The sequence below is a fragment of the Sciurus vulgaris genome (assembly GCF_902686455.1).
Source record: "Sciurus vulgaris genome assembly, chromosome: 3".
NCBI lineage: Eukaryota > Metazoa > Chordata > Mammalia > Rodentia > Sciuridae > Sciurus > Sciurus vulgaris.
The window spans coordinates 46918414-46940092 of NC_136463.1; the positions used below are offsets into that span (position 1 = coordinate 46918414).

The 21679-nt window shown below is 43.3% G+C and overlaps 1 protein-coding gene across 2 annotated transcripts in view; it reads left to right on the top strand.

The window, feature by feature from the left end:
* Window positions 1-889: 889 nt before the first annotated feature.
* The window catches only part of PMP22 (peripheral myelin protein 22), a 33870-nt gene continuing 13080 nt past the window's right edge, over window positions 890-21679 (top strand). Inside the window, exons 1-3 of one of the 2 annotated variants that reach the window (XM_079133575.1) lie at window positions 890-1059; window positions 5303-5414; window positions 6598-6697. In XM_079133575.1, coding sequence (XP_078989701.1) covers window positions 5337-5414; window positions 6598-6697 — 178 coding nt within the window. In that variant the 5' untranslated portion in view covers window positions 890-1059; window positions 5303-5336. Of the gene's footprint in view, window positions 1060-3464; window positions 3612-5302; window positions 5415-6597; window positions 6698-21679 lie in introns of those variants that run through there. The other variant, XM_079133574.1, reaches the window with a different exon arrangement.

The window sequence follows — 21679 nt, forward strand, 5'->3', positions numbered from 1 at the left end:
AAGAGATGGTAAATTGCCAGAATTCCAATGTCATTCAATGAAACCACATCCCCTTGTCTTAGAGCACTCATCTAGGAGCAGTCACTAGAGACTGGGAACTCTTTTTGAGAGCCTGAAAGAATGAGTAGAAGCTTAAAAGAACCTGAAGAAGATTGTGCCTTTGTTTGCCAACTTTTCTTGACTATCCAATTGTTCATCCAGCTTACCCTGCCTGACAGGTCAGAATGTTTTCTGTAGAGATTTGTTTACTTGAATTGAATTATCTTATGAAAGTCAACATTTAATAATGAGTTGATGAAGGGATCATTAAAGACAGAGCCGGAAGACCCATTTCTCTGAGCTTCATTCTAATATACTGCCAGTGCAGTATATTGGGGTGGAGCAGGTAGCAAAGATCCTTAGCAAATGGACCTGATTTGGTGATTTTGAGACATTACCTTCCTGGGGTGATACTCTGAGGAGTTATCTGTGCCATGTTGAAGTGCTTAAAAGGATGTTGTTGATTTAAATGAAACTTATCCGTATACATAAAACATGACTCATATAGATCCTCACACAGTAGATTTCATCCCTGCAGCATTAACTGGGAGTTGGAGGGAGGGTGCTAAGAATTGCCTGAACTTCTCTGCTAGTGTGCTGGTTGGTACTCCCAGGAAGAACAGCCTTGGCTCCCAGGTTTCAGGCACACCCTAAGCTCTTGTCTCAGTTGACTCCAGACTCCCCATTCCCTGCAGGGCCTTTTGGGATCATGCTGTTCTGGATGGTTCACAAAGTTGGACACTGTCTCTTTAAATAGTAGAGACTGAGAGCTTCTCAGGCCACCATGACATATCCCAGCATTGGACCAACCCCTAAATAAACTGGAAAGACGCCTGGTTTGACTTCAGTTACAGGGAGCACCACCAGGGAACATCTCCAGGAACCTGGTTGAAGGCAGCGGGGCTTAGTTTGACTGCTGTGGGTCACTGGCTTCCCGGTGGGGAGGGCCTTGCCTTGCTATCCTTTGCATTTGACTGCAAAGAAATCTGCGTGGAGGAAGGGGTTACGCTGTGTGGTCTGGTGAGTTTTATTGGCAGAATGTGCCTCTGGGTGGTGTGTGCTTTACAGAGAGAGTTACTTAATTCCCTAACCCCTGCAAACTGCAAAAGGAAAGAACTTCAATGAAGATAGCACATTTGTGTTGGAATTGACTGGAGAATCAGAGGATTTTTACAATTTTTGGTTAAGAGCTGGATATACACCCTGGCTGGGGAGGCAAGAGAATCACCCGAGAGCATCTAGAATCCTACCACATCCAGACTGAAGAAAGAAAGGGGTCCAGAGGCTTTTTCCCTGATGGGAAACAGCTGGCAAGTGATCTTGGCAAGTAGGTTAGGAAGACCCCTCCACCTGTGGCTGGCTAGGTCCTGGGTGTGGCCTAGTCTGGTTGGCAGGGCACTGAGCTGCATTTCTTCTCTGCCACCCGGAGCCAGGCAGGAAGCAAGAGGCTGGAGAGAGATGGATGGGTTCACCTGTCTGGAAGCTTAAGGTGTGGCTGTGACCTAAGTAGTTATTGATTAAAATATTGGGTTCAAAAGAAAGGAAGAAGCAAGCTGTTGTGCACTTATAATGCATGAACTTTTCTAGATGTATATTAAAATTTATTTAAAAGTTTACTTAAAAAACAAAGGATAGGCAAGAAAATCCTGCATTAAATATGCTAATATTTGTGAAGCATTTACAAATACCCAAATACTACCTACCCAACACTGGGTAGGTAGTGAGTACATAAATACTGATCATATAAATAAGAGGTAGAATAGCACAAAACTAGGCAATAATTTCTAGGTCAAATCTGACTTATAAAATGACCCACAAAGTGGAAAAAAAATTCCATTTCTCTAGTCATTCCACTTGCATATGCACTCTCATGTATTGGCATTAAGCTATTTTAGAGCAGGGGTGTGCTTTGAAAAGTGTTGATGTGACGGTTGAATGTGATATTATAATAATAGTGGTGAAAATTTGGGGAGGGGGCCCTTATTTTATTCCATATACTATGCTGACTGCTTTATATTATTTATCATCAAAACCCCTTTGAAACAGACAGTATCAGCCCTCTTTGCAAACAAAAAAACTGAAGTGAACTTCAGAAATGGCCCAGATTCACAACAGAAGGGAGTAGGTGATCAGATTCGTCTGAGTCCAGAGCCAGAGAGCCTATACACTGTACCACACTGCTTTCCATGAACCCTATGTGGCATTTAATGGGAATTGAATAAAAATTTTATGAGTATTCTTTTTAATCCAAAAAGATTTTTTTAAATAATTTAAAAATTACTGCATTTATTTTTACTTAGAATAGAGATATAAGATTAGTTAAAACAGTAGCTACTTTCAAATGGTGAAATAATATGGAATTCTTTGAGTTATTTAGAGTGATAAGGTCGTATGACACAGTATGCTGGCAGGTAGGGAAGGTATGTGTGAAAACTGCTGCATTATTAGCACGCAAAGACATTTCTCAGCTACATTCTGGCTCCCCGTTTGGTGCATCAGGGCTGGCCTGCCTGAAAGCATCTTAAATGGGCGCACCTGCAACAAGCCAAGAAGGGCTAGCCACTCTCTCCCTAATGCTGGGCGGACCACACTCAGGCGGCTATGAATCAGCTGATTTCCCTGGCTGCTCTTCCCCCACCTCAAATGGCCACTTCCCTCACACCCCGTGGCCAGGACGCCAGCCAAGGCTGGGAGCCAAGCCAGACTGCCTCAGGCAAACTTCGCCTGGAACTTATTCCTTGGTAGTCTGGTTTTGCCTGGGCTAGGAGCAGCGGGATCCAAGGTACGCTGTCCCACAGTCAGTCTGGTTCTTCCTCCTCCCCCTAATTTTCATCCAAGCAGGGTCTTCGAGATTGATCCCCTAGAATCTTAGAAGTCAGCACACTTCCTAGGTGCAGACACAGAGGGGACCAGCTGGTGGGGAAATGTCCGGCTAAAACGCCAGGGCTACCAGGCGGTGTCAGAGACCCAGAGGAGAGGGACGTCTTTCAGCGTTTAAGCGCGGGTTCGCTCCTACCGGTAGAAGAATTCGGCCTTAGCCCACGCGTGGGCTCAGTTGGCGCCAGAGCGCCCCGAAACCCCGCGTTGGACACCCGTGGGGCGACATCTGGCTGGCTTGTCCTACGTGGACTGAGGGGGCCGAGGGGCGAATTTATCGGTCAATTCTAACTTTCCATGAGCGCGGCGGAGTCAAGGAGAGGTGGGAGGTGAGAAAGTTCAGCGGCCTCTAGTATCCAGTAAAAGTCGCCTCGGTTTTGCAGAGATCGGCTTTTTCCCCAGGCGCATTAAAGGCCAAATAACTGTCCTCCGCCTGCCCTCCCTTTCTCCCTCCTGCCGGCTCTCCTCCCTGAATCCCGCCCTCCCGCACACGCTGACCCAGAGACACACCCTTCTGCAGCGACGCAAACAGGGCGTTGTTCCGGTTAAAGGGGAAAGCCAGGAGCCTCCCACTGCCCCCTTGCTTCGCACGCGCAGCCCCGCAGCACAACTGTCTTTGGGGACGCCAGCAACCGAGCGTACGACTCAAGTTTGTGCCTGAGGCCGCTCATCCAAGACAACTATTCCTTTGGGCTGTAAGTAATTTGGTGGAGAAAGTGAGGAGATGGGGAGAAACATGGGCATCTTCTGGTGGGAGTGTGCCAGAAGGCTCAGAGAAGGCACCGACTCTGACCAGGTGTCTGAACTGTCTGTCAGGAGCTTGCAGATCCCTGCCTGTCTCATTTCCTTCCTACCTGGGAAGTATACCGTGAGGAGTACCTTTCTGTTCTGTAGACCACCGCACCAGGCGGGGATAGTGGTGGTGTCTGGATAGAGGCTACTTAAGGGCGGTGCAGTAAGACTTGCTGGAGAGGTGTCGACTCCAGGACGCATTGGTAAAGCAATCCTTAGAGTAGACATCCCAGGATTACTGGACCCCTGTGGTCCTCCAGGTCCTAGCCACATGCCCAAGCATCCTCTTCTTGCTCCTGGGCACTAGGAACCATCGTATTTAATTTTAATCCTTCTGAAAGACATCAGAAAGCCTTGTTTATTTCTTCTGTGCTTTTCAGGGTTTCTTGGGATGTGTTGCTTGTGGAGAGAAACGGAGGCTTCGGGGATTGGGTGCTTTTAAAACACTGAAATGCCTCTCTGGCAGAAGACTGTCATTAACTGGTCCTCACGGATGCAACCGTACATATGTTCCAACGGGTCATCCCAACCTTCAGTTCCCCTAAAGTCTGTAAAATGAGGGTCTGGGAGCTTAAAAAATCGGATGGAAGATGTACTGCCAGCGCTCATCAACTGGAATTCTCAGACTCCAGTCACTTCTTTACCCTCTGTCTCTCCTTCCCGCCAGACATCTACACCCCTGAAATCAAGCTCTTAGGCTCCTGTTCCCCTGCCCCGCCCAGACTGAACCGAGGCTGGACCTGGTCCGCTGGGGTCTATGTGCCTGGGGCTGAGACTAGACCCCCTGGGGAACACACACACAGGGCTAGCCCGAGCAGAATGTCCCCCGCCCTCAGGGGCTGCCAGGGAAAGCGCCCCCTGGGCGGGAAACTCAGGGTTTGGGCAACCCTTCCGGACCATTCTTTCCTTTCCACACTCCTCTGGCTCTGCGCTGTCTCTCCGGAGCCGCCAGTTGGTCTACGTAGGCCAGGCCGAGCTAGGGCCTGGACGGCTCCCCTACGCTGGCAAAACTGGGTGGAAACTTGGAGACTAATGGACTGCAGAGCGCTTTGGGGTCTTGGAAACCATCTTTCCTGCTGCGCTCTCGCTCACAGTAGGCTTCTGGTGACTTCAAGCCTCTGGCAGAAATCTGGAGCTAACTTCCCTTATCCTTATGTCTACCCTAGAGGGGTATCCCCATCTGAATCTGTGTTTAGGAGAGCGCAATCTCTGTTCCTTCCCGAGTCAGGGTGTCCCTGGAAGGCTCCCGGACGGTTAGAGGCCTCCTGTGGCATCCACTAGTCATTCTAGAAACTCCTCCCGGGGTGATTGAGACTTGCACACCGCTTGTTTTGTTCCCAAAGCAAAAGATGTTCAGTTGCAGGCGGGTCCAGTTGGCTGCTGGGCGGGGATCTTATGGTCGGCTGCCGCCCCCTCTTGGCAGCGGTGCGGGCGGGCAGGCGGGCAGGCGGGCAGCAGCGCTCAGTGCCAGGCCCGGCATTCCGCTAGCCCGGGGATCCTCCCTCTGCGCGCTCCTCCCTCGCTCCGCTGCCGGTGCCTCTGGCTGACCAGTGCGTTCGGCCTCACATCCAGTTTGGGTTCTCTCTCCGCGCAGGCAGGAACTCCGCTGAACAGAACTTGCCGCCAGAATGCTCCTCCTGTTGCTGGGAATCATTGTCCTCCACGTCGCTGTGCTAGTGTTGCTGTTTGTCTCCACGATTGTCAGCGTGAGTGCCCACCCAGCAGGGGAGACTCTCCGGGTGGAGGGCAATTCCTCACCGTGATTCCCAGCCAATGCCCTCCTGATTCAGAGCGGGGTTGTTATTTGCAGACTACTAGAGGTCTCAGATGTTTCCCCAGAGCGGTTTCCCCCGCTTTCTTTCAGTTTCTGGCAATGTGCCACTTTTCAGTTGTTTTGAGAAAACCAGAGCAGATTCTGGGGTAGAAAGCAAGCAATCGCTGAAATAAGTTAGTTGTTCAGGCTTCTATTTAAATCAAAATAATTTCAAGGCCCATCCACTGTCCCACAGGCTTCATTTGATAAGATTGTTTAGCAGGTTTTTTTCTTGATGCAACCTCCCAGAGGAAATAAGTGGAGTAGTTAAGAAAAATTTTTATCCAAACAGTAGGTCAGACGTGTTGCTTACTTTATAAAATACCACTTTAAGACTTGAAGTTAAAACTGGCTTTTCCAGAAAATGTTTTTAAGTTCCACATCTGCTTTATGGGTGTTAGTCAAACTTCCACTGATGTGAACAGGTCAGCAGAATTACTTGTTACAAAACTATCAGACAAAATAGATTTTAAACTTTTTCACTTGCTGGTAAAGATAAGCACCAACTCAGGTAGTTACATGCCTGTGACTTTAATGTCTTAATCGAAGGCAAGCTGTCCACATGATTTTCTAGTCTATTTGAGAAATAATTATGTAAGAAACTTGTGAGTTGCTTTATCATTTATAGGCATCTTCACAAGATATAAATTATGGGTGATGATAATCTTGTCAAATTGATAGGAATTTTAAGGAAACAGACTTAAAGAGACGGTGGAATCATTTGGGGAATGATACCCAAGACATGAAGGAGGGAAAGATGGTTGAATGCAGTTGTGTCGGGGTGAGGCCATAGCTCCTCCTTCTATACTACTAACCTCTGTACATAATTATGTGTGTTACTTTTCCATTTGCCAAGTGCATGATGTCTGTACCAGACTGCCACCTCTCTGGAGGTTTCTGGATCATAACTGAACTTGTCCAGGGAGTGGCCTCCACCTGTTCAATACTGGGGAGAACAGTGGCAGGCCAGGCAGCCAGGTGGATGGGGCTGCTCATTGCCATCCCTCTGAATGCTTCCTCCCCTTCCTTTCACTCCTCATTGCCTCCTTTGATTCAGGATGTCTGATTCTTTCTAGCAATGGATTGTGGGCAATGGACATGCGACAGATCTCTGGCAGAACTGTAGCACATCTTCTTCAGGAAATGTTCAGCACTGTTTCTCATCATCAGCTAACGGTAAGACTGACTTTTCGAGTCCAAATTTGTCCTTGGGTGTCTGTTTCTCGATTTAGACCTGGAAACACCTATTCGTTGGAAGACATCAGCTAGGAAGTTATTGCTGAAGTGAGGGGGAATGTGACAGCCATGAATCTGAGATGGAAGGAAAGGGGCAGTTGCCTCATTAGGGAAACTAAGATCCTGGGTACCATTGTGATTCTCTCTTCATAGAGAAATGCCCTTGAGTTTCTTCCTAATCACTTTGTGTAATGCTCTTGTTTTTTGTGAGTCAAGAAATGGAGTTACAGGTAAGCGATAAAGGCCAAACCTTAAGCAGATTACACTGGGAATGTGATCTAAAGGATGTCTTTGGCTTGGTGACTGTCTGTGTTCAGAAATGCCCTGCCTTTTCCTGCTGGAGTGACAGCAGACTGTCCTGAGGATGATTGGACCAGCTTTGGGTTCCCTCATTGCCAGGTAACTTCCTAGGTCTTGGACCTCAGTGGTGCCACCTAGTATCAAAACCTTTGAGTGTTTACTTGTTGCAAGATGGGGACTTGAAACTATCTGCAAAATCCTAAACTGAGCCTGGTGTTCCTTTATCCAGAAGATTGCATTTCTCCTCTGAGTACAGAATCTTTGCCAGTGAGTTATTTGAAGCCAGGCTTACTTAGGGTCAAGTTAAGGGGACAGTTATCAGGGGAAGCACCCACTAGATCCCCCAAGTACTCAGAGTAGAGTGAGTGCTCAGTAGGAGTCTTGTGTTTTGGGACAGAGGCTTTGTGTTTTGCACAGAGGTAGAGGTGAATATGATGTGTTGTTTGGTTACTGGGTAAGGCCATAATAATTGGTATTGAAATATTAGTGGGCCTGATTTGATATGGTCTTGAATTCCAAAGGAAGTGTCTTCAGCCTGGAGAGGCAAGTAGCTACAGATAGAGTAGAACTTCCCTGGGTTTGGAAGGCCAATAAAGTACAATTTTAAGTGTTGCTGCAACTACTCATGTCTTCAATATTTATGTTGAAGATCCACACCTCATGAGAAGAATCAGTTTAGATCCAGCTCAATAGAGCAGGCAATGAAATGGCACCATCTCATTTCTTTGCTAGACTTTCTCTCCTGTGGGCTCTGTACCAAGTAGTACCCAAGCATGTTACACACCAAGTACCTTGAACCTCAGTATAAATAGAAGCTGCTAATATACTCATTTGGTAATTTATATGGGTAGAGTAGACAAGAAGTAGATAATTGTATTTTATGTTTCCACTTTCCTGGGGGGAAAGGACAGGGTGAAAGACCCGAGTCCTATTGAAGGGAGCAGTGTGTCTTTTCTCTGAGTGTGTGAGAAACTTTGAATTAAAATCATCCTAGAGATTGCATGGTGAGTTTGCATGGTGGGTTGGCAAATAAGTAAATGAAATATTCATGAATGCCTGAGAACGTGATGATAGTGCTGCTTGTCCCCACAACCACAGCATCCGGTTTCTCCCAGTTCAGAGTCTGGCAGAAGTTCCCTGACGACTCAGGATGGGAATCTTCCTACTTGTTACTGACACCTGGTGGCCACAAGTGGCAACTGAACCCCAAAGGGCAGGCTTTCTGAGGTTCTGGTCTTGGTGTCCACAGGCGCTGTCCCCAAGTGGCATCTGGCCACGCGGGGTTGGCACGGAATCCTGGACTCTTAGGCCCGGAAGGGGGAAGTTTTGGCAGGCATGTTAAAGCCTGACTGAGTTTCAGCAGAAAGAGGTGGCAGAGGAACTGCTAAATTGTGCTACAAACTCTCTGCAGGAAGGAGAGCGATACTGTCCTGTAGCCTGTTACTAACCTGTATTCTGTGTCTGCTGAGGTTGTAAATAGCTGTCACTTGGTGCTAGAAGCAGATCTCAAAGAAACACTGTCATTATATTAAACAGGAAACTTCTTATCTCTTAACTTGTTCCTTGTGTGCCAAGCTAATATTCGTGGATTCACTTATAATGACTTTGAAGTCCTGAGTGTTGGTTCCATATCCATTCAGTACCTTTCCACGTGGACCCCAGAATGTCCATGATCCTCCACAGTTGACTTCTTGGTTCTCACAATAAAGACATTTTGAGGAAATCTGGACTTGCCCCTAAGCAAGCTGGGCTTGTTTCCACTTGGGCTTAAACTTCTAAATTAGAAGTTTCCATTTAAACTTCTCCAGTAGTAATTATCTCTGCTGACATCTTCCTGATGTGTTGGCCTGTGTTACAACTTTAGCTCTGTGTAGTGAATCCTTGGAGGCCTTCTTTGCTTTTTTGATTTTGTTTAGAAATTGCTTTGCAAAGAATAAGGTGAGAAAATGCAGAATTTTAAAAGTATCAGACAATGAACTACTAGTACAAATCATTTACCTTGTCTGTGTTTACTCTTAGAATGTTTGAAATATACTCTGTTAAGTGATTCAAAGTAATTGTTGATCTTGATTTGTAAAGAATATGTTGCAAATGGGAAAATACCTTGGTTTTACATGGCTTTTTTTTTTTTTTTTTTTTAAAGACAGGGGTGTTGCTATATGTCCCAGGCTGGCCTTGAACTCCTGGGATCAAGTGATACTCCTGTTTGATTGAGTAGCTGGGATCTATAGGTGCACAGTCTGCAGGTTGTTTTTTTTTTTTTTTTTTTTTTCAGTGAAGGGACTCCCTTTCATATGTGCTACTCCTCCCTCCAGGGTGTCACCCTTTGTTTGAATGGAGACACCTGGTGTTGTGTTTTGAGGCATTCTAACATTTATGCTATAGAATTTGATGGAGGTATATCAGATCTTTCCCCCAAGCTCTCCCTTTAAACGGGAGTAGTTCTAAGTTTCTTACTAACTGCCTTCCACTCTTCCTGTCTTCCTCTTACTTCTTAAATTTTATTTATAGGCCTAAAGGCAGAGGTTAAAAATAAGCAAACAAAAAACAAAACAAACAAACAAAAATCACCTCAGAAGGCATGTTCTCTCAAGTCTCAGGAATACATACATGAACTAGGGCACCTTGGAGGCCATGCCCTTGATGGTATGGAGCCTCAGTGAGGTGTCAGGGAATAAGTATGGAGAGTTGACTCAGATGCCCAAGGAGTGGGGGCAGGCAGACAGCACCAGAGTTCAGGGGAGGAAGTGATGGGGAAATCTCCGGTGGGAGGTGGAATTTGATCCACCCTCCAAAGGATGGGCAGGATTTAAGTAAATACAGGCAAGGGGGAGGATATTCCCTTGCAGCCGAAGCAATGCATGGGGTGTGATAGACCAGTTGACTAGAGTTCTGGTTAGGATTAGAATTGACTGCTTAGTATGATACATCTTCAAATGGCAGTGACTTCCATGGACTTATTTCTTTCTCTTTTAAATGAAGTCTGAAAGTAGGCAACCCAAGAGAGAGAGAGGATGATTTCATGAAATTGTCAGACACCCAGGTACTTTCTAGCTAATTTCTTTACCATTTGTGGGGGGCGGTGGGCTTGGCTTTCATCCTCATGGACCAAAAGGCTGCTAGAGCACCAGCCGTCTTATCCATGCTTTAAGTAGTAGGGTGGAGAAAGAAGGACAGAAAGAATATATTCTTTTCCCTTTTAATGGAATGCATCTAGATAGACCACACACATTTGTTTCTTTTACTAAAATTTAGTCACACGGTTACACCTATACTTATTTAGAAGGGAACCTGAGAATTCAGCCTTGTGGGAAGTTTAGCTTCTCAATTTGTAGAAACTTAAAATCAGGCATCTCCCTGTAATCTTGTTTTAAAATGAATCTCCTTGAGGCTTGACCACTCTTACCATACCCATTCATATTCTTGTACGATAACTCAGCCGGGTCCTCAACAGTTTCAGGGCAGGACTTAATTATTTTACCACTCTCCAGATATTCTATTGCTACTGTATCCTGGGCTCCGTCAACACCAACCCCAATCTTGCACTGACCCATATTGAAAACTACGAAATCTTCTTAGCCTCTCTCTATTTGTCTCCCACCTTCCTAGTCATGAGAAAAGTCTTGCTGTGGTTAATGATGTTTCTTGAATCCTTTGTTTTCTCCCAATCCAGATGTCTCTTCTGAACTCTAGACTTACATTTCCAGCTGAATACTAACAGTTGCCCTGGAATGTCTGAGGGGCCCCTTCCCAAACCAGTATCTCCAAAGTTAATTTTCGTCTTCTTCCCCCACATCTACCCCTTTGCCTCTTTCTATTGCTTAGTCAGTGCTGCTCCACCAGCTGGTGAGCCCAATGTCTAGAGTGTCTTGACGTGTTTGCTTCTCTCTCCCTTCTCAGAATCACTGTGGGTCCCACAAATCTTCTTGTCATTCTGGAGTCTGTTGCATGTCTGTCTCATTGGTGAGAGCCACTGAGGCAGCCTCTGAGTAGTTGGCTTGAGCCCTTCTTGTTCCTTTGTGATTCATTTTTCATATTGAAGCCAGGGTATATTTTTAAAAATACAAATCTAATCATATTATTCCTGATTTGGAAACTTTTCAGAGGCCTCTCTCATTGAGCTTCATCTCCAGATGAAATCTTTAACAAGGCCCCTAGGAATCTTCCTGATGCATCTCTTCTGGCTTCTACTAAATCTCATCTCACATCTCCTATCATCATCTTCCCTGTCATCCTAGAATTTCAGCATTCTCTTCGTCCCTTAAACATAAATCCCTAATTCTGGATTCTCTCCTTTTCTCCTCTCATTCCCTCCCTTCTTTCTGTTCTTTCCTTCAGGACTATTCATTGCACACCTGTTATGTGACAGATGCTGTTGTAGGCACCAAGGACATAAGAGAGCTTACAGTGCAGCCGGCAAACCAGTCAATAAACACGGGTAATTTGGGAGCAGCTTCAGGAGCTATAAAGAGAACAAGACAGGGTGATGTTTTCAAAAGGGATTGCAATGGGGAGAGTAGGTATCTTTGAAGAATGACCCCTTGAAATGCCCAGGAATCAGTCATATGAACATTTGGAGGACCATCAAATGCAAGATCACCAGGGAGGTGGGTTGGGGAGTTTGACTTGGTGGGGAGCTTGAAGAGGAGAGAGTAGGCCAGAATCCTGGGAACAGAGTAAAGGAGTGGAGAGTAGCAAGTTGTCTTGAAAGTCCTTCCAGACACTAGGAAGAAGTTTGATGCATATGGATGCATTTTCAATTTTTCTGATTACATTTGGAACTGCTTTAAATTCTCACTGAGCTGTTTTATCCCCACCCATAGCATAGCAATAGTCCAGAAACATTTGTAAGGCAAAATATTTTGGAAATCCTACAAAGCAGAAATGTACTGATATATCATCAAATGATGATCGCAGATGATGGAACCTCATCTGCTGTGTCCCTAACCTTTGGTACTTTCACATTTCCCTTATTTTTTACAACTGGAAAATAGTTACAAACAGGATTTTATGTTAGAAAATTAGTACTAAGTAACAAGAAATTAATCTCTGCCTTAAGAAATGGAGCCTTGGGTTGAGGCAGACAGGGCCCATGGGGAGGAGGGTGAAGCACCCACACAAGCCAATTGGGGCAGAGGTGATGGCACCAGTTTCTAGGCTCCAAGTCTTTAAAACTGATAGCTCTGGTTTGGGTAGACGGTGTGTCAATCCTCGACCCCAAGTCTCTGTGGGCAAGTTTAAAATCTACTGACACAGAGGGTCTAGACAAAACATTAGCTTGCTATTAAGTGATCTAATGCTTTTTGTTTTTGATTCTCCAGTTTATTAATTTCAAGTATACAGAAGCATTCTTCCATTCTTTCTTTCATCTGCATGGACCAGGTGTGTAGCAGAATGGGTCAGATTACTGGAATCAGGCCATGGGCTACTTGGGTACCTGAGAGCTAGAAGGGCATAACCCTGGCTTTTCCCTGTCCCTTGGTCTGGTCTTTATCAGCTTCAGAGAACCAAACTACCAAACTGAGACAGGGTCCAGGCAGAGTTTGTCTTTCATAAAACCCAGCTCCTATGTCCTATTCTCATTTATGAAGGCCTCTCTTGTCTTGGAAGCAAAGGGGTTTGGTAAACTTTTTTAAACTGAGGAGTTAGGCACATGTATAAAATAAATGTGTACATTCTGGAATCTTTTCCATTTTTAAAGAGAAGTTCTGAAGCATGAAGGGAATACTTGGGACTTCCTCTAATCTGTCCTCAAAGCATCCTTCACCCCTCCACTTTGACAGTCCTCCTTTTCTGATGACAACAGGCAGATCTGCTCCATTGCCAAGTGTGGACTGAGGCCAAGTCCACAAGCTGAGAATACAACCATTCCTTGCTTTTTCTTTCCATTCTAACCAGGAACAACAAATTCATGACATTGAATAGGCTGTGGGTAGTACTGGATCAATGCTTTGGATTGAAAAAAACTTAGAAAAAAAAATCTCACCAGCCTCAGCAGCCCCCAGTATGAAGCATTGGTGAACCTTTGTTTCCATCTTCAAAGTGATCTCAGGCTATATCTTGCTTTTCCATTTAGTGACACTGTCCTTTTGGCAAGGATGCCAGACCATTTCCTCATTTGTGGCTCAGCTTTGGGTCAGATTTTAGAAAACACAGGAGTCCCTCTGCATTTATGGCTTCGTATTTTGCAATTTAGAATCTTTGTGGCTCCCTGGGCCAACCCATAATTTCTACCCAAGTAATGGCTCTTGATTTTACAGGACCCCCCTTGGGATACTGAGGCCCTATATGAGAAATGAACTATAAGAGATTGGATGTGGTGTTAAAATACTGTTATTTTAATCCTTCATTTTTCTTATCAGATGCCAATATCTAGGTGTAATGTGGAGTGCTTATTTGAGCCACCATTTGAAGGACAATTCCAAGCTCATAGTTAGTCTTTGCTTTTAAAAACTTCAGTGGTAAGGTTGAGATAAGAGGATTGCTTGAATCCAGGAAGAATTTGAGACCAGCCTGGGCAACATAGTGAGATTCAAATCTCAAAAACCAAAACAAAAAACTTCAGTTGCATCCCTAGGATTTTACTAGAACCAAAGAAACATCTCTATGTTTCAGGAACAGGAATAGACTAGCTATGCTGTGGCTTAAGGTGGTGGAGCTTGGTTTTTTGTTGGTGGTAGTTCTTGGTTTCAGGATGAGGCCTGAGTGTGCCATTACTGACACACAACATTTTCAGGTTTTTACCCAATTGAGCAGTAGAGCCCTCTGCAATATATCTACCACTTGTTCATCTTACCACGGATGGGGACCCTTCCATCTTTTAAGAGAGACCTTTTCATTTTTGAGGAGATACCAATGATATCCATTCATTTATTCTTCAAATATATCAAGCTCATCCTATGTACTAGACTCTGTTCCAGAAATTGGGTATACAGGGGTGAGTGAGAAAGACCAGGATCCTGACCTGTGAAGCTAGTTGGAGTTAGTTGGAGGACAGAAGCAATACATAATCAATAAATATTCATGGAGTGTGGAAAGTTCTCTTTAGAATTAAATAGAGAATCATCTCTGGGGAGGAAGGAGCTGATCACAGAAGGCCTCTTCCTTTCAATAGAGATTTAGATGTGAATTGAGATTTAAGTCAGGGAGGGACCAGTCATATAAAGAACTGGGAAGAAAATTCCAGAAGGTAAAGAGAAGAGCCAGAGCCATGAAGCAGGAAAGAGTTTGGTGTGGCTGAGTGCACTAGCTGGAGGAAGGCAATGAGGTGAGGCAGGAGAGGCAATTGGGCTAAATGTCTAGGACCTGCCAGGCCATGTTATTGAGGAGAATCATTGGGACACCATTGAAAGGTTTTAAACAAGAGTGACAAGATTTGATTTATGTTTTGAAAGCTCATTTCAGTTGTTTTATTAAAAATAATTTTGGGAGAGAGGCAAAAAGGAAACTGGGGACTGATGAGGTGATAGTAATGCTCTAGGCTGGGAATGATGATGACAATGAGATGATACTGATGGCAATGATGGTGATGGTGATGATGATGGTGGTGGTGATGATGGTGATGATGATGATGGTGCTGATGATGGTGGTGGTGATGATGGTGGTGATGATGGTGGTGGTGATGGTAGTGATGATGATGGTGGTGATGATGGTAATGATGATGATGATACAAACAGCTCACATAAGTGCCAGGCATTCTTCTAAAAGTAATGCATTTAATCTTTGTAAGAACCGTAGGAAGAAGGTGGTGGCTTGGCTGGGAAGGCAGACTGGAGGAGACAGGGCTGATGACAGGGTTTTGCTGCCAGGTTAGATGTAGGGATTAAGGAAAGAATGACTAGACACAACTTTTAGGTTTGGGGTCTGAGAAGCTGAATACAAAATGGGGTCTTGGACTGAGCTAGAGGAGACTGGATTAGACTGGATTAGAATGGATAGAAATCAGGATTTATGTTTGGGTTATCAGAGATGTCAGCAAGAGTCTCTTGGATTTAGACATCTATAACTTGGCAGGGATGGGGAGGTCTGGCCTGGAAATTCCCATTTGGGAGTCGTCAGTCTGCATGGAAAGGTATTCACTGTCGTGGTGCTAGATGACATTATTCAGGGAGCAGGTCAGGAGGGAGCAGAAGGAAGGACACACGTCTGGAGCTGAGTCTGGGGGAGTGATGAATGGAGCATCTAAGAGGAAGCAGAGACTGGAGAGGAGCAACCAATGATGTGGGAGGAATGCCTTGAGATGTTGTCAGTTAAGAAAGTTGCTAGTTAGACCAAGTCTGCCTCCTCCTCAACTGGCCCAGTCACTACTGGTTGTCTTCATGAGGCCTGATACGCTATATTGGGGCTTACCAAGTCTCATTATTCATCCCCAAGGAGACCAAACCTCTGTAGTGGCCCCTGGACTGGCACAGGGGTGACTGTGGTTCCTTTTCCATGTAACAACTCTTCAAATATTTGAAGACTACAGTTTCAACTTCTTTTCTGGTGATACCTCCTTTCCTTTTTCAGTGACTTCTCTGGTGCTGGCCGGATTCTGCTGGAGTCCTGGCTGCATAAAATGTGGTCTCTAGATAGCGAGTATGGACCTCTTCTTGCTCCTCTGAGGTTGGGTCAGTGGTTTGGTTCAGCAAGAGTTAAGGGGCACCTCTTTCCCTTTGCCACACCGTTCTCCCTCCTTCCTCTCAACACTTTGTGGATTATAAATCTAACACATGACAGGAGGATCATTTAATTCAGTATATTTCAAGCATATCATTGACTTTCCTAGTACTCCCAGTGTGCTATCATGGAAAACTAATGGACTGGACATCAGGAGCCCTGTATTATGAAATTGGTCTCCCTCTAATGAGCTGCATAAACTGGGGCAGTTACCTTGTTTCCTTAGTAGTAGAGTGGGAGCTGAGGTAGGAGTTGGAGTTATGGCCCTCTCTTGCATGGGATTCAGGGTCGCTGTGCACATTTGGGATATAATTGTGGCATAGGAAGAGCCGACAAGGAAATTGGAAATTGGGTAGAATTTCAGGTCATCATCTCAAGGCATTCTTCCCACATCACTGGTTGCTCCTCCTCAAGGGCCTTGGAAATAGAATTTCAGGAGGCCCAGGGAGCAGAAGGGCTTTGTGCTTGGAGAAGAGCTGGCAGCTTCCTGTGGCTGCATGTGGAAATGGTCTTGTTTCTCACTCTCAATTTCCAAGATGCTTGGCCTTGTTATATACTTTGGGAGGAAAAGAAGGAGGTCTTTGATTTTTCTTTTATGGAGAATTCCTTTTAAACCCAAAGATCTTGATGGCAACCCAGATATCTCCTCCATTCTCCATTTGTGCAGCTCATGATTATGCACTTGCAGCTGCCTTTTCCCTCTGTGGTCCAGTTCTGTGGCCAAATTCTATGCTTGTACATTGGCTGTTTTTAAGAAAAGTGGTTCCCCAGTAAATCAGTTTGAAAAATAAGCATGAAATTTTAAATTAAGTGGGTTCTCCTCTCCTCTTGCCTGCCTACCCTGCAGTACCCTGGTTTAAACCCAGGGATACTCTTCACTGAGCTACACCCGCAGTCCTTTTTACTTTTTATTTTGAGGTAGGGTCTTGCTAAATTGCCAGGCTGGGCTAGAACTTGTGAGCCTCCTTCCTCAGCCTCCCAAGTTGCTGAGATTTCAGGCTTGTACTCTGGCAGGCTTTTTTTTTTTTTAATGACAAGACTTCTCATATCCTTTAACAAGGCATTGTGCATTGTGAATGTCCAAAGAAAGATTAATATTTGACCATGCAATTGAAACCCTCCATTTATATCAACTAGTGGGATAAGTCTTCTAAGAGCAATTTTTTGTGAAGCACAACCTACCCAGATTTTCCTGATTCTATAGTTTAGCTTTCTATTCTCAGGTAATCTCTGATACCTCAGGGCTGCATGTTACTCCCTTTTCAAGGTAAAAACTAGTTAGCAGAACAAGAATGTGGGCATGAAATCACAAAACTAGACAAAGAAACTAGTTTGTTTGTCATGGAGCTTCTTAATTAGGAGTGCAATTAATGGAATGACTGTATAGGTTGAGCATCCCTTATCCAAACTGCTTGGGACCAGAAATATTTCAGATTTTGATCTTTTTTCCCCAGATTTTGGAATGCTTGTGTATACACAATAAGATACCTTGGGGATAATATTCAAGTCTAAACGTGAAATTCATCTATGTTCCATGTATAACTTATACTGAAAATATTTTCAGTGCACTTGCATCGTGACTGAAATCTGTCAAATTAGGTCAAGTGTAGAATTTTCCACTTGTGGCATCATATTGATAGTAAAAAAGGTCCAGATTTTGGAGCATTTTGGATTTTCAGATTAGTGATGTTCAATCTGTAGAGGTTTAACTGGAATTCCTTAACATGAAACTTCTTTCCAGCTTCTGTTTGTGTGTATTAGCCACCAGTTGCATGTTTGTTGTAGCTAATATGCTTTTCGTAATTACCTGTTGAGAGAGCTTCCCATGTGACCTTCATTGTCTTTGTAAGCTCCAGGAACATGGGTAATTTTTCCATTTGATTTGATTTGGTTTCTGCGTGGGTCACAGACAGTTAGCCTGGGAGCTGAGCCCCATTTCATATCTACCAGCTGGTCTCTTGAGAGCTGGGGCAGGACCCACACTGGGCTTCCAGGCATGTCAAGTTGGTGGGTGAGCTCTAAAGGCAAAGGTCACATTGTTTAGGATGGAGGCCTCTTGGAAATTCAGCTATTTTTGGAATGATATTCATACTAAGAAATATGGACAATGGTGATTTTTGTGATGATAGTGGGTTGGGAGGTTTGGGGGTGGTTCTGGTCTCGGGGCTTTTTTAAAACAGTGCAGCACTATGCAAATGGGAGTTATTAATGTTAGTTTTCATGATTCACTCCTCTGTTGGGGCTTTTCTTCATGGCCTCCCAATTTATGCTCTGTTGTGCAATCATCCTTCCTTTCACTTTCACCACAGCCTATTCTCTTGAGTCAGAACACTTTTATGAGTTGCCTAAAGTGGGAATAGAGGTGAGGCAGGGGTAGGGATGGGCTGCTGACCCATGCTGATGATGTAAGGTGCAGATGAACTGTTCATGTTTTCTGAGCCCTTGGCCCACTAGATTGTAGACCTCAAGTGAAGAATACTGCTGAGGGGGCAGATGCATTTCCTTCATTGCTCAGCTGCTCCTGTGGCAAGAATCTGACCTTGAAGGGAACTTTGGTCATTGTGCAACTCAGGCTTCCCCTTATCTGCTGGAGGAGTGTGCAGCCACAGCCAGTATCAGAATGCTGCCAGCAACCCCTGTACCTGACACTCTCATTGGAACAGGAGATCTGCAGAGACCTTCAGGGGTTTTGATTGCAGTGCCCCACCCCAAGGTTGGAGATTGGCTTAGAACACTGCATTGTCAATTCCACAAATATTTACCGGGCATATGCTCTGTGCTCTGCACTGAGCAAGGCCTAGAAAATGACAGTAGGTACTTGACATGGGCTCTATTAAATAATTGCAGACTTGCATTTTGTGGAGGACAGAATATCACAGCACTGAGGCTTGTGTAGAAGTCCATGGGCTTGCCCCTTGGAACTGGCCTTGTATTGATCTATGTAAAAGAGGTTTGTAATTAAAAACTTTCTACCTTACATTCAATTTCTCTCAATTCTAATAATTATTTTTTGTACATTTGACTTGTCTTGCTGTAGTACAGGTTGGCAAACTAGCCTGCAGGCCAAACACAGCCCACTACTTGATTTTGTAAATAAGGTTATATTGGATGAATGGGCCATGCCCATTGATTTACAGTTTGGCTATGGCTGATTTTGTCATACAAGGCAGGCAGAGTTGAGTAATTGCTGCAAAAATCCTATGACCTCCAAAGTCTAAAATGTTTGCCAACTGACTCTTTACAGAGAGTTTGCTTATCTGTACTGATTTTTGGATAGTAGATATGAATTACTATCAAAGTTATATAAAAATCTTATTGCAGTTCTGGTGGGCGCACTAATAATCTGGCTTCAGTGAACACTGTGTCCCTATTATAACATTTCTTGGCACATTTCCCCCAGATGGAGATGTGCCAGAAACTGAACTGCCTGATAATTCATAAATGCTTATAATGCCTTATAATGCTTATTTACACTACCTTCAACATTGAGCTTAATGGAGCTATTTTGCTTTTTTTTTTTTTTTTTTTTTTTTTTTTTTTTTTTTTTTTTTTTTTTGCAATGATGGGGGATGAAAGAGGGAAGGATAGGGTGAAAGCCCGGGTCCCATGCAAGCTAGACAAGTACTGTATGACTGAGCTACAGCCCTAGCCCTGCTCTATCCTTTAAGAGAAATTTCATAGCAACTCTTTTGTTTGAAAATTACAACAACCCTCTGAGATACATGTTAGTACCTCAAATAAGCAAAAAAAGTCAAGACCAAAAGAAGATAAGTGGCAGGTTAAGCTGGTCAGCAGAACCAGGCAATAGAGCTATTCCCTGGGCTTTTCTAACAACAGTACATGAACACGACTTCTGGGCAGAGTCTGGCTTTGTGCATCCTCTTCTGAGGTCCAGTTCTCAAATGGGATCAAACACCTGTCCTTTCCAGAGTGTGTGATATCTGCTCTCCATCACCACCTCCCTGGTCATCTGTCCATTTCAGTTCTGAAGAATGATTCTGGCTGGGGAGTAATGTCATTTGAGCCTAGGAATCTCCTCAGGACCTTGCGGGCTTCCCTTTGAACAAGGACAACAGAGTTCTTGAATCTTCAGTCAGCCTTTGGGACTGGAATGAACTTGGCTCTGTTTTCCTTTGCTGCCCATAGGTAGTTTCTAATGGATGGCGTTTGATGAAAGAAGTCCCTTTTCTTTGTGTGTGTGGGAATTCAACCCTGCCCAGGAGTCCCAGTGTTTTTTAGTTTGGAAGCCTAATTATTATTTCTGATTGTATGTCTTCTTTACCTTATAATCTTTTAAATTGGTTTTAACTTTTCAAATAGTACCTATACAGTTTTTTTTTTTTATATTTTTTAGTTGTCAATGGACTTTTCTTCATTTACTTATATACAGTGCTGAGAATTGAACCCAGCACCTCACACATACCAGTTCACTATACAGTTGTTTTTTGTCTCAGATTCTTCCATACCAAAACCTTCAGATGCTCAAGCATCTTATATAAAACAGTGTAGTATTTGCAAATAACCTATGATCATCCTCCCATATACTTTAAATCATCACTAGATTACTTAAAATACCTAAAACAATGTAAAGACTATTAAATAGTTCTTACACTCCATTGTTCAGGGTATAACGGCAAACATTTGTCCATGTTCAATACAGACACAATTTTGGTTTCAAATATTTTTAATCTGCATTTTTCGATCTGAACATGTGGAACCTATGGGTACATGGAGGACTGACTATTGTATGAAAATATTCTCCCTATTAAAAATAAATCAGGGCTGGGGATATAGCTCATTTGGTAGCGTGCTTGCCTCATAAGTACAAGGCCCTGGGTTCAATTCCCAGCACCACAAAAAATCAATCAATCAATCAATCAAAGGATATAGATGAAGTAAAAGGTTTTCTTGACCAAACTCTTCTTTATTTCAATTCCCAGTGATATTAGTTTGCATACCTTTTTTTCTTTTCTCTTGGAAACGAGCTTGCATACAGATGTATGCATTCACATGTAGATTCTGGTGTGTGCTTACATAATGATACACTGTGTCTGCGTACACGTTACTATTTTGATTACATTGAGAGTCTTCAAAGGCTGTTCATTTTCTAAACTATGATTTTTTTAAGTGCTGTAAAATATTCCATCATAGGGATGTGCTGTAATATATTTTCCCTGATAGGAATGATATTATAGTGAATGTCCTTATTCATGTATTTTTGATTACACATTCAAGTATTTAATTTAGTGATTAAGTTGTTGAGTCATTATAAGCACTGATTTTTAAATATATCCTGCCAAATCTCAAATTAAAAAAAGAATTATTATATCATTATTATTATTATCCCTATGTAGGTATTTAATTACACATTTACTCTGCTGATATAATCATGTTTTTTTTTACTTTTGACAATTTGATGAATAAAAATTGGTATCACATTCTTCATAGATTTTACTTGCATTTCCTTGGTTACTGGTGAGGCTGAGAACCTTTTAATATTTCTTGACTATTCATATTTTCCCTTGCCAATCACATATCTATATAGCTTTTTAATTTTTCATTAAAAACTTTATTTTGTGAATATGAGAGACCCAATTTTATGTTTTACAAATGGCTAGCCAACATCACCTACATCTGTTGTATTCTTTCCTTATTGATTTTTAGGCTATGTTTATTACATAATAAATTTATACGTACATGTCAAAAATGATCATTCTGTCCTTTTCTTCTGTTTTTCTTTCATGACTAATACCACATTGTTTGAACTGCTCAAACTTTATAATACAAATAAAATATATTAATTTAATAATTACTTATAATGATACTATTTTATTAATTTATTATATATTTAATATGTAGCATAAAATAATAGACATAACATATATGTTTGCTATCTGGTAGGTCATATTGCTGTCTCATTGGTTTTGTCTGTTTTTCTTATTTTTTTCATTTGTTGTTTGTGCT